At 50.4% G+C, this 13,175-nt stretch overlaps 1 protein-coding gene across 2 annotated transcripts in view; it reads right to left on the reverse strand.

Annotated features, from left to right (window-relative positions):
• LOC147097802 (interleukin-6 receptor subunit beta-like) overlaps positions 1-13,175 on the reverse strand; it is a 100,890-nt gene that overhangs the window by 44,439 nt on the left and 43,276 nt on the right. For both annotated transcript variants that reach the window (XM_085971922.1, XM_085971923.1), the window contains exons 10-11: positions 5,973-6,074; positions 781-936 (exon numbers count right to left, since the gene is read on the reverse strand). In XM_085971922.1, coding sequence (XP_085828048.1) covers positions 781-936; positions 5,973-6,074 — 258 coding nt within the window. The remainder of the gene's footprint in view (positions 1-780; positions 937-5,972; positions 6,075-13,175) is intronic.

Genomic DNA, 13,175 nt, shown 5'->3' on the forward strand with positions numbered 1-13,175 from the left:
GGAGCTGGGCCGAGGTGGGCCAGTGGGGGAGCAGGGCCGAGGTGGGCCAGTGGGGGAGCAGGGCCAGTGGGGAGGTGGGCCAGTGGGGGAGCAGGGCTGAGGTGGGCCAGTGGGGAGCAGGGCCGAGGTGGGCCAGTGGGGAGCAGGGCCGAGGTGGGCCAGTGGGGGAGGTGGGCCAGTGGGGGAGCAGGGCCGAGGTGGGCCAGTGGGGGAGCAGGGCCGAGGTGGGCCAGTGGGGGAGCAGGACCGAGGTGGGCCAGTGGGGGAGCAGGGCCGAGGTGGGCCAGTGGGGAGCAGGGCCGAGGTGGGCCAGTGGGGGAGCAGGGCCGAGGTGGGCCAGTGGGGAGCAGGGCCGAGGTGGGCCAGTGGGGGAGCAGGGCCGAGGTGGACCAGTGGGGGAGAAGGGCCGAGGTGGGCCAGTGGGGGAGAAGGGCCGAGGTGGGCCAGTGGGGGAGCAGGGCCGAGGTGGGCCAGTGGGGAGCAGGGCCGAGGTGGGCCAGTGGGGGAGCAGGGCCGAGGTGGACCAGTGGGGGAGAAGGGCCGAGGTGGGCCAGTGGGGGAGAAGGGCCGAGGTGGGCCAGTGGGGGAGCAGGGCCGAGGTGGGCCAGTGGGGAGGTGGGCCAGTGGGGAGCAGGGCCGAGGTGGGCCAGTGGGGAGGTGGGCCAGTGGGGAGCAGGGCCGAGGTGGGCCAGTGGGGGAGCAGGGCCGAGGTGGGCCAGTGGGGAGGTGGGCCAGTGGGGGAGCAAGGCCGAGGTGTGATCCTGGATTGGTTCCTCTTACCTTTGTACCTGGTGTCTCTACCTGGATTCTTGACGTAGTACAAAGTGTAGTAAAGAACAAACCCCTGGCGCTGACCCAGTGGTACAACGTTCCACAGCAGAGTGGCCCCAGTCTGGGAGATGTTGAAAATTAATACTCGAGGCCCAGCGAGAGGAGCTGAAAAAAGATGGAAGAGAGACGTCTGAGAGCAGCGAAAATAGTGGCTTCAGTTGAACGTTTCACTGGCATGTACTGCATGTGAGCACAGGCACCAGTCAGAGGTTATTGCAAGACTAAGTGCTGCTTTGGGCAATCAACAACAGTTTGGTTTCTGGAACTCGAGATCTGTCACACTAATGGGATTCATGGCTCAGCCACTCCAGGACCAGAACTAAGTATCTGCCTGGAACCAAGGAACAGGTTTAAACTCCCTGTGGCAACACATTCCGTGCGCCAGCCACCCTCTGTGGAAAGATTTCTCTGCTCACTCTCTTAAATTGATGACCCCTCAACACCGACTCCCGACCAGAGGAAATAGTCTTTTCCCAGTCACTCTATCAAAACTCATAATCTTAAAACCTCCATTAAATCTCCTCTCAGCCTTCTCTGCTCCAGTGGGAACAGTCCCAGTATCTCGGGTCTCTCCTCATAACCAGAGTTTCCCATTCCTGGCATCATCCTGGTGAATCTACACCGTCCGCTCTCTGTGGTTTTAATGTCCTTTCTATAATAGGACACACAAAATGGCTCACAGTACTGTGCTGCATAACCAGTGTTCTGTAGTTGATTGTTCGGTGAGAATCACATGGCATTTGTCGCACAGAAACAGGCCATTCGGCCCAACTGCTCCGTGCTGGTGTTTCTGCTCCACACGAGCCTCCTCCCATCCTACTTCATCTCACCCTATCAGCATATCCTTCTATTCCTTTCTCCCTCATTGGTTGAACCCCAACTATCTCAAAGGAACAACAATGGCCTTCCCAATGGTCGTTGCCCTATTCAGCATTATAATAGAGGAGGAGCAATCGCAGGAGGCCAAGTGAGTGAGGTACCATGGCAGCGTACTCGCCCCCCTACCTGCCTCTGAGTAAAGAAGTTTCTCCTGAATTCTTTGCTGGATTTATTGGTGATGTCTTATGTTAATAGCCTTGGTTCTGGTCTCCCCCACAAGTGGAACCATCTCCTCTATGTCTCCCTATCAAGCCCCTTCATGATTATAAAGATCTCTATTCGGTCTATTTTCAGCTCTGCTGGCTTCTCAGTAGCAGCAGCTGCTCCACTTGCTGTCCACTGACTCATTTTACCAGTTTTCAGCTTTGCTGGTCGCTGGCTTGTGGTTTTACTTTGTCTCCGCCGCTTTGATCTACGGTGACCTCCAACTTGGGTCAGTTTAGCCATCATCTTTCGGCACCGCTACCGACTCTCATTCCTACAGCAACAACCTCCATCCTCGAACTCTCGACCCTTCAAATAGCTTCTGGACTTCACTCGCCTGCCTTGGACAGCGGTTCATCGATGCTCCGTGCCGGCCCCATCCTGCTCACGTCGGCTTGTCCTCCGTGGGACCTCTGACACTGACCCTGGTCTCCCTACTATAGTCTCGAACCTATTCCCTACTACCAGGGAATATGTATTCCACTAATTACTACATTTAAACAGGCCGATGTAACCTGAGCTTTTCCTGTGTCCATTCATGTGCGCACTTTGGCTGCCGTTCCGGAACTGAGCCATTCAATACTTTTCCACTTTTCCCCCCTCTTTTCCTTTTCTCTCTATCCTGCCCTGACCGCTCTCTCCTGTCGTCATGCCTCCTTTCATCTCTTCTCTCTCGGATACTCTGCCCTCCCAAATCCCTACCCCAATCCTTCATTACTCTTCGACCTTCCTACACTCCTGCCACCATCCCAGGCTTGACTCCCTCTTAGATAAGCCCACAGCTTCCCTCGGTGCCTCTCTTGGCATCGTACGAAGGGCCCATCGAGGCACTCATCGCTGCCGCCTTATGAGCAGCAACCCCAACTGTCCCATCCTACTCTCTCGCCGACCTTCCCGCCTAGCGCGCCCACTGGGGGCAAATCTTGCCAATCTCCTCCCCATCCAACATCATCCAACCCCCCAGCGCTGACCCTGTGGACGCTGGCAGTGGGGCAGCCATCACCGACCCTCTCCACATCTCCCTCCAGAATGTCCGTTCACTTTCGAACAAGGCCCTTGCCATCCATGAGCTTATCGTGGATGATTGCATCGACATCATGGCCCTGACAGAAACTTGGTTGAGGGATGATGACACCTTGCCATTAAATGAAGCCTCCCCACCTGGCTATACCTTCCACCATTTGCCCGACTCAGACCACCGTGGTGGTGGTGTGGCTCACATCACCAAATCACACCTGGGTCTGTCCCCCTATTCCTCCGGCAGTTTCTCCTCCTTTGAGTATCTCACCTTATTCCACCCCTCTCACCTCTCATTGAAAATTCTTGTTCTTTACCGCCCACCCAAGTACCATAAACATTTTATTACCGAGATATCTTCACTGCTGTCCTCCCTCAGCCTCTGCACCGAACGACTTCTCATCCTCGGTGATTTCAACCTCCATCTCAATTCATCATGCTCTCTCTCCTCTGAGTTCACTAACCTCCTATCCTCCCTTAATCTCTCCCTCCATGAAAACTCCCCAACCCATATTCACGGTTACCCCCTCGACCGCGCCATCTCTCGTGGCCTCGCTACTCCCATCTTGTCAATCGCAGATAAGGCCATCTCTGACCACTTCCTCGTATCGCTCTCCACCCACATCCCCCTTCCACCACCCCCCAACCCTACTTCCTTCTGTGTCCGCCCCTGGAAAAAACTCTCTTACAACTGCACTTATGAAATCCCAACTGCCCAGCCTCTGGTCCTCCATTCACCATGACATTTCTGCAGCTACCGATCTGCTCAACCACAGCCTCACCACCACCTTTGATGCCCTAGTCTCTATTAAACCAATTACCCTCTCTCACCCTGGCCACTCCTCCTGGTACGACCCTCATCTCCGCTCCCTTAAGCCCAAGGGACGTAGACTTGAACGGATATGGTGGACAACGGGTTTAGCCATTCACCACCAGACCTGGCTGGACCACTTAAAGCATTATTGGTCCTGCTCTTGTCTGCCAAAATTGCTCACTATTCCAGAATCATTCTGGAATGCAAAGATAAACCCCGGCTTCTATTCTCTATTGCTAACCGTCTTCTTAAACCCCTCTCCCCTGTCTCCTCCACCCTCACCTCTGACAAGTGTGAGGAGCTCATGGATTTCTTTGTCTCTAAGATTGAGACCATCCGTTCAGCTGCCTCTGCCACTTCCCTTCCTTCCCCTAGCCCACTGGACCAAACTTCCTCTAAGGTTCCCCCTGCCCTAGCCCTGAACTCACATCTTTCTCCAGTTTCTCTCCGATCTCCCCTCATGACCTCTCTGCGCTCATCTTGTCCATGAGACCCACTTCCTGCTCCCTCGACCCTATTCCCACCAAACCGCTGACCACCCAACTACCTTTTCTGGCTCCCATGTTAGCTGACATTGTTAATGGTTCTCTCTCCTCAGGTACTGTCCCCCTCTCCCTCAAATCTGCCGTCATCACCCCTCCTCAAAAAAACAACCCTTGACCCCTCCATCCTTGCAAACTACTGCCCCATCTCCAACCTCCCTTTCCTCTCAAGTCCTTGAACGTGTTGTCATCTGCCAAATCCGTGCCCATTTTTCCTGCAATTCCATGTTTGAATCCCTCCAATCAGGTTTCCACCTTGTGCCACAGTACCGAAACGGCTTTCATCAAGTCACAAATGACATCCTTTGTGACTGTAACAAAGGTAAACTATCCCTCCTCGTCCTTCTTGACTTGTCTGCAGCCTTTGACACAGTTGACCGCTCCATCCTTCTCCAACGCCTCTCCACCGTCATCCAGCTGGGTGGGACTGCACTCGCCTGGTTCCATTCTTATCTATCTAATTGTAGCCAGAGAATCACCTGCAATGGCTTCTCTTCCCACTCCCACATCGTTCCCTCTGGTGTCCCCCAAGGATCTATCCTTGGCCCCTTCCTATTTCTCATCTACATGTTGCCCCTTGGCGACATCATCTGAAAACACAGCGTCAGTTTCCACAAGTACGCTGACGACACCCAGCTCTACCTCACTACATCTTCTCTCGACCTCTCCACAGTGTCTAAATTGTCAGACTGCTTGTCCGACATCCAGTTCTGGATGAGCAGAAATTTTCTCCAATTAAATATTGGGAAGACAGAAGCCATTGTTTTCAGTCCCTGCCACAAACTCTGTTCCCTAGCCACTGACTCCATCCCTCTCGCTAACATCTGTCTGAGGCTGAACCACACTGTTCGCAACCTTGGTGTCATATTAGACCCTGAAATGAGCTTCCAACCACATATCCGCAGCATAACTAAGACCGCCTAACGTCCGTCTCTGCCCCTGCCTCAGCTCATCTGCTGCTGAAACCCGCATCCATGCCTTTGTTACCTCTAGACTTGACTATTCCAACCCACTCCTGGCTGGCTACCACATTCTATCCTACATAAAATTGAGGTGATCCAAAACCCGGCTGCCCGTGTCCTAACTCGCACCAAGTCCCGTTCACCCATCACCCCTGTGCTCGCTGACCTACATTGGCTCCTGGTTAAGCAACGCTTCGATTTCAAAATTCTCATCCTTGTTTTCAAATCCCTCCATGGCCTCACCCCTCCCTATCTCTGTAACCTCCTCCAGCCCCACAACCCCCCGAGATATCTGCGCTCCTCTAATTCTGCCCTCTTGAGCATCCCTGATTATAATCGCTCCACCATTGGTGGCCATGCCTTCTGTTGCCTGGGACCCTAAGCTCTGGAATTCCCTCCCTAAACCTCTCTGCCTCGCTACCTCTCTTTCCTCCTTTAAGATGCTCCTTATAACCTACCTTTTTGACCAAGCTTTTGGTCACCTGCCCTAATTTTTTGTCTTTTAACACTCCTGTGAAGCGCCTTGGAACGTTTTACTACGTTAAAGGTGCTATATAAATACAAGTAGTTGATGTTGTCATCAATCAGCCTTCTCTTTTCTAGAGGAAAGAGCCCCAGCCTGTTCAGTCTTTCTTGATAGTTATGGGAGACGATATTAAAAGGCCTCCCTCAATCAGAGAGGCAGTGTTAATAGGTCTCACTGACAGAAACACGGTACAGCACCTCCTTCTTCTTTGTAGACCATGGTGAACACTGGCCCTCCTAGTCCATCCTGATATCGAGCATACACTGAGATCTTGTACAGAAGCCGGGGATACAGAACATCTGAAGAGGAAATAAAAAGGCCTTCAGGACTCCTGGAACTGCCTCCAGCTGCTTACAAACTAAATCAGGAACGAGTCGACACAAACAGATTTGTATATAGGTTCAGCACAGGTATAAATGATGGAAGAGGTACCCAGCAATACTGGAACCATCATTGTGTCGCTTATGAGCAGAATCGTGTTTTGTACAGCACAGGTTAGATACAGAGTAAAGTTCCCTCTACACTGTCCCATCAAACACTCCCAGGGCAGGTACAGCACGGGTTAGATACAGAGTAAAGCTCCCTCTACACTGTCCCATCAAACACTCCCAGGGCAGGTACAGCACGGGTTAGATACAGAGTAAAGCTCCCTCTACACTGTCCCATCAAACACTCCCAGGGCAGGTACTGTAGTGTCCATGTGTTGATAGAGACACTGAAGACAGGAGTTGGTTCATAGGTGTTTACTAAGCAAAGTCTGGAGGGGTACTAACGGATATAACACAATATACAGGCTTATATAGCCCGAGTGGCCATTACCGGCATTACAGCACATATGGGGCTCTTAAAGGCACATACACTACAATTCCTCCCCTTTTAGCTAACCAGTACATCATATTTTAAGTAATTATTAATGACATGTTATAAGAAAAATAATATACACATTGCTGTAGTTAATTAATTATAAGTCAGTCTCTCTGGAGGCTTCCTGACTCGGTCCGGATAACGCCGCGGTGGTGTAGTAGTTTCTGGTGGTGTAGTAGGTTCTTTTGGCAAGGCTGATTCGGCTTGAATGCCAGTGTCGGGTTCATCGGGTTCCAGTATCACTGGATCGGAGGTAGATATGGGTATCTCTACTTCATCGTTCGGCGTATAGAGCTGTGGTGTAGGTTGTCCCTTTTCGGATGACTCTATGATTTGGTCAGCATGGCACCTTATTATGCTTTCTCCGATGTCCACGGTATACATCAGTGGTCCTAGTCGTGTGCAGATAGTTCCAGGCTGCCATTTCTCAGTACGGTAGTCCCGGGCCAAAACTTGTTGACCTATCTGGAAGGTTCTAGTTGGCCTTTCATTCATGCCTTGAAACTGCCGGTTCTCCACGTCCCTTCTGATGTTGGGCTTGACCAAATCCAGCCGGCATCTTAGGTTTCTATTGAAGAACATCATGGCGGGAGTTTGGTTGGTAACCATATGTGTTGCATTCCTGTATGCAAACAAGAAGTTATCCACCTTGTGCTGAAGTTTTATGTCTTCATTACCCATGGCCTTTATGGCCTTCTTGAAGGTCTGGACAAACCTTTCAGCCAATCCATTGGTGGCGGGATGGTATGGGGCGGACGTGTAGTGCTTAACCCCATTGTTTTTTTAAGAACTTCCTGAATTCTTCGGACACAAATTGCGGTCCATTATCAGAACAGATCTGTTCCGGCAGCCCATTCCTGGCAAATATGGTCCTTAATACTGTGATGGTTTTTTCCGTGGTGGTGGAGGACATCTTCATTACCTCCAGCCACTTGGAGTGTGCATCAACCGCGATTAAGAACATTGAGTCCATAAATGGACCAGCAAAGTCGATGTGTACCCTTTGCCAGGGAGATGAGGGCCACTCCCATGGATGTAGAGGGGCTTGTGGTGGAGCGTTTTGGACCTTCTGGCATCCTAGGCAGCTCTTGGTCATTTCTTCGATGTCTCCATCGATACCTGACCACCATACAAACGCCCTGGCTAGGTTCTTCATTTTCACTCCACCCAGATGCCCCTCGTGAAGCTCTTTTAGCACTTTATCCTGGAGTTTGGGTGGAATCACCACTCTGGATCCACACATTAAGGTTCCTCGGCACACTGACAGCTGTTCTCTTCTTTGCGAGAATGCTGGCAACAGTGGTTCGCCATGTGCTGGCCATCCCTTCACTGTTAAATCGTAGACCCGTGAGAGAGTCGGGTCATTTCTCGTTTCCCTTTCAATGGCAGAATTTGTTACTGGTAGACATTCCACTATGGTAGAGTGGAACATCTCCACTGGGTCTACTGTAGGTGCCTCTTCTACCATTGGCAACGGTAGGCGCGATAAACCGTCAGCATTCCCATGCTGTTTTGATCCTTTGTATTCTATGTTGTATTGGTGTGCCCCTAGAAAAAGGGACCACCTCTGTAGCCTTTGCGCTGTCATAATGGGAACACCCTTTTTAGGGTTGAATATGGAGATGAGGGGTTGATGGTCAGTCAACAAGGTAAATTTTTGTCCGTGTAGGTAATGGTTGAATTTCTTCACTCCCCATACCAGACTTCCCTGTCGATTTGGGCATAGTTACGCTCAGCTGAGTTCAATGAGTGTGACGCAAAAGCTATCGGCCGTTCCGAGCCATCAGGGAATTTATGCGATAATACTGCTCCTATGCCGTAAGGGGATGCATCGCACGCCAGTCTGATTGGCAGTGATGGGTTGTAATGAGCCAAAACTTCTTTGGATGTGATTAAGTCTTTGCATTTATGGAAGGCACGTTTACAGTCTTCGTTCCATTTCCAAATTACTCCTGTTTGTAGCACTTCATTAAGAGGGTGTAGAAAAGTTGATAAGTTCGGTAAAAATTTATGATAGTAATTTATTAATCCCAGGAACGACCTTAATTGTGAAACATTTTCAGGTGCTGGGGCTTTTATGACCGCTTCAATTTTTTCAGCTGACTTATGCAACCCTTCCTTATTTATTATGTGGCCACAATATGATATTTGATTTCGGAAAAATTCGCACTTGAGGCGATTTGCTCGTAGGCCCCGTTCTCTCAGCCTAGTGAGCACCTGCTCTAAATTGGCAAGGTGCTCGTTGTCATTTTCTCCTGTTACAAGGATGTCATCTCGGTAGCATTGAGTCCGCGGAATCCCTTGGAGGACTTGCTCCATAGCTCTTTGCCAGATAGCTGGAGCTGATGCTACTCCGAAAACCAGTCGATTGTACTGGTACAGACCTTTGTGTGTATTTATCGTGAGATATTTTTTAGAGGCCTCTTCAACCTCCATCTGTAGATATGCCTGTGCCAAGTCAATTTTGGTGAAACGTTTCCCTCCGGATAGTGAGGCGAAAATATCTTCTATCCTCGGAAGAGGATACTGTACCGTGTGAAGGACCGGGTTTACAGTCACCTTGAAGTCTCCACAGATGCGAATTTTTCTCTGTTCTTCAGATTTATGATTCTTCAATGCTTTCTTCATGACTGGGACGATGGGTGTTGCCCACTCGCTCCAATCTATTTTAGATAATACGCCTGCCTTTTCCAAATTCTCCAGCTCTGCCTCGACTGCTGGACGAATTGCGTATGGCACCGGTCTTGCCTTAAAAAACTTGGGAATTGCTGCATCTTCCACTTTTATTGAGGCGGTGATGCCTTTCAAGGTTCCTAGTTTCTCTTGAAACACTTCCTTGGCGTTGGCCAAGATGTCTTGTAATCGTTCAGGTATGACGTCATCATCATTTTTTTCCTTACTGGTCACCGTCAGTGCCTGAATGGAGTGCCAGTCTAAACGTATTTTCCTGATCCATTCACATCCCAACAGCGGTGGACCACCATCTTGTAGAACGTATAAATACAACTTCTGTATTTCCTTGCCGTTGTATACAACAGGCACCCTTATTTTTCCTTTGGGGTATACTTTCTGCCCCGTATATGTTTTCAAGATAATGGATGTGTCTTTTAAAGGTATATGCGGAAATAGCTGCTCGTAATCCCGTCGATTTATGACGGTCAGAGCTGATCCTGTATCTAGCTCCATTTTAACTGGGGACCCTGCTATTGTGAAGGTAACCCAAATGGTCTGGTAATCTTCTTTGGCAATTACATTATGTAATTTGAGAGAGCTTAGTCTCTTGTTCCCGGAGTCGCTATCGCTCTTCTGGTCTTCGGAGCTACTGTCAGTCATCATTTGTACCTTTCTGTGCTTTTCCTTATTGATTCTTTTCCTGTTAGTGTATTTTTTGTTTCCAGATCGGCACACACGTGGAATGTGTCCCATCTTTCCGCATTGCCTGCATGCTTTGTCCTTGAACCAGCAGTCCCTCTGGTCATGGGTGGATCTGCCGCAGCGATAACATCTCTCGAAACCCCGTGTCATTTCATGGGTGCCGAAGTCCTGTGGCCTTTGCTGTATCTCTGCAGCTCCTCTTGCACTGAAAGCCTTGTCCCGTGTTAAATCTTTCTCAGAAAATAGCCTTTTTTGTGTTCCTACACTTAGGAGACCGCAGACGAATTTGTCTCGCAGAGAATCTGCCAGTCCTGCCTCGAATTGGCAGTGTAGGGTATCAACAATCTCCTTCAAATTCTTGTCCATCGGTTCGGCTGGAGTGATTAAGTTTCGTAACAGCTTGCATGTCTTTGCGTCCATTAGATCCAGAAGTACTGAAGCTTTTTTCTCATCTTCTATTCCATTTGCGGTGCAATATACCTCCACTCTTTCCACATATGTGGTCCAATCCTCTATCTCGTTATCAAAAGCATCAATATTGCCAGAATTAGGCATCTTAGAAAAGATATGGCGCTTCCCGCGCTTTTCTTTCTTTTCTGCAGAAAAGATATGGCGCTTCCCGCGCTTTCCTGCCGCTGCTGCCGATGACAGCGCTGTTTCCCGTGGTTTCCGTTCTTTTTTCATTTATTTACAGTTGGAGACTCGTTCCCGCCGGACTCTCTCTGTAGGTCTGAACGCCGACCTGCTTGCAGCCGCGGCCGTCTCCCAAGTGCTCCCTCCCCGTCTGTTACTGCTTGCCTCCGCTTTCGCTGCTTGGCCCAGCTGTAGAGCCAGCCGCTGGAGCCCCAGCCTGACGCCCAGGAAGGATTACCGCAGTGCCTGCCACCAGCTTGGCCAGCTGGTGAAACAACAGCTTCTTTCACTTCTTGATTCTTCTGGACGCCAGAGGAATCGATGTCCTTGAGGTGCTGCCGAATTGTAGGTAAGTCCGTTTCCACTTCGTCGCCACTGTAGTGTCAGTGTGTTGATAGAGACACTGAAGACAGGAGTTGGTTCATAGGTGTTTACTAAGCAAAGTCTGGAGGGGTACTAACGGATACAACACAATATACAGGCTTATATAGCCCGAGTGGCCATTACCGGCATTACAGCACATATGGGGCTCTTAAAGGCACATACACTACAGGTACAGCACGGGTTAGATACAGAGTAAAGCTCCCTCTACACTGTCCCATCAAACGCTCCCAGGGCAGGTACAGCACAGGTTAGATACAGAGTAAAGCTCCCTCTACACTGTCCCATCAAACACTCCCAGGGCAGGGACAGCACGGGTGAGTTACAGAGTAAAGCTCCCTCTACACTGTCCCATCAAACGCTCCCACGGCAGGTACAGCATGAATTCGATACAGAGTAAAGCTCCCTCTACACTGTCCCATCAAACACTCCCAGGGTAGGTACAGCACGGGTTAGATACAGAGTAAAGCTCCCTCTACACTGTCCCATCAAACACTCCCAGGGCAGGTACAGCACGGGTTAGATACAGAGTAAAGCTCCCTCTACACTGTTCCATCAAACACTCCCAGGGCAGGTACAGCACAGGTTAGATACAGAGTAAAGCTCCCTCTACACTGTCCCATCAAACACTCCCAGGGCAGGTACAGCATGGGGTTAGATACAGAGTAAAGCTCCCTCTACACTGTCCCATCAAACACTCCCAGGGCAGGTACAGCACGGGTTAGATACAGAGTAAAGCTCTCTCTACACTGTCCCATCAAACACTCCCAGGGCAGGTACAGCACGGGTTAGATACAGAGTAAAGCTCCCTCTACACTGTCCCATCAAACACTCCCAGGGCAGCTACAGCACGGGTTAGATACAGAGTAAAGCTCTCTCTACACTGTCCCATCAAACACTCCCAGGGCAGGTACAGCACAGGTTAGATACAGAGTAAAGCTCCCTCTACACTGTCCCATCAAACAGTCCCAAGGCAGGTACAGCATGGTTTAGATACAGAGTAAAGCTCCCTCTACACTGTCCCATCAAACACTCCCAGGGCAGGTACAGCACTGGTTAGATACAGAGTAAAGCTCCCTCTACACTGTCCCATCAAACACTCCCAGGGCAGGTACAGCACGGGTTAGATACAGAGTAAAGCTCCCTCTAAACTGTCCCATCAAACACTCCCAGGGCAGGTACAGCACGGGTTAGATACAGAGTAAAGCTCCCTCTACACTGTCCCATCAAACACTCCCAGGGCAGGTACAGCACGGGTTAGATACAGAGTAAAGCTCCCTCTACACTGTCCCATCAAACACTCCCAGGGCAGGTACAGCACGGGTTAGATACAGAGTAAAGCTCCCTCTGCACTGTCCCATCAAACACTCCCAGGGCAGGTACAGCACGGGTTAGATACAGAGTAAAGCTCCCTCTACACTGTCCCATCAAACACTCCCAGGGCAGGTACAGCACGGGTTAGATACAGAGTAAAGCTCCCTCTACACTGTCCCATCAAACACTCCCAGGGCAGGTACAGCACGGGTTAGATACAGAGTAAAGCTCCCTCTACACTGTCCCATCAAACACTCCCAGGGCAGGTACAGCACGGGTTAGATACAGAGTAAAGCTCCCTCTACACTGTCCCATCAAACACTCCCAGGGCAGGTACAGCACGGGTTAGATACAGAGTAAAGCTCCCTCTACACTGTCCCATCAAACAGTCCCAAGGCAGGTACAGCACTGGGTTAGATACAGAGTAAAGCTCCCTCTACACTGTCCCATCAAACACTCCCAGGGCAGGTACAGCACTGGTTAGATACAGAGTAAAGCTCCCTCTACACTGTCCCATCAAACACTCCCAGGGCAGGTACAGCACGGGTTAGATACAGAGTAAAGCTCCCTCTAAACTGTCCCATCAAACACTCCCAGGGCAGGTACAGCACGGGTTAGATGCAGAGTAAAGCTCCCTCTACACTCTCCCATCAAACACTCCCAGGGCAGGTACAGCACAGGTTAGATACAGAGTAAAGCTCCCTCTACACTGTCCCATCAAACACTCCGGGACAGGTACAGCACGGGTTAGATACAGAGTAAAGCTCCCTCTGCACTGTCCCATCAAACACTCCCAGGGCAGGTACAGCACAGGTTAGATACAGAGTAAAGCT

Source organism: Somniosus microcephalus, chromosome 31 (genome assembly GCF_052327205.1).
Source record: "Somniosus microcephalus isolate GS21.2 chromosome 31, FLI_Smic_1.0, whole genome shotgun sequence".
Taxonomy (NCBI): domain Eukaryota; kingdom Metazoa; phylum Chordata; class Chondrichthyes; order Squaliformes; family Somniosidae; genus Somniosus; species Somniosus microcephalus.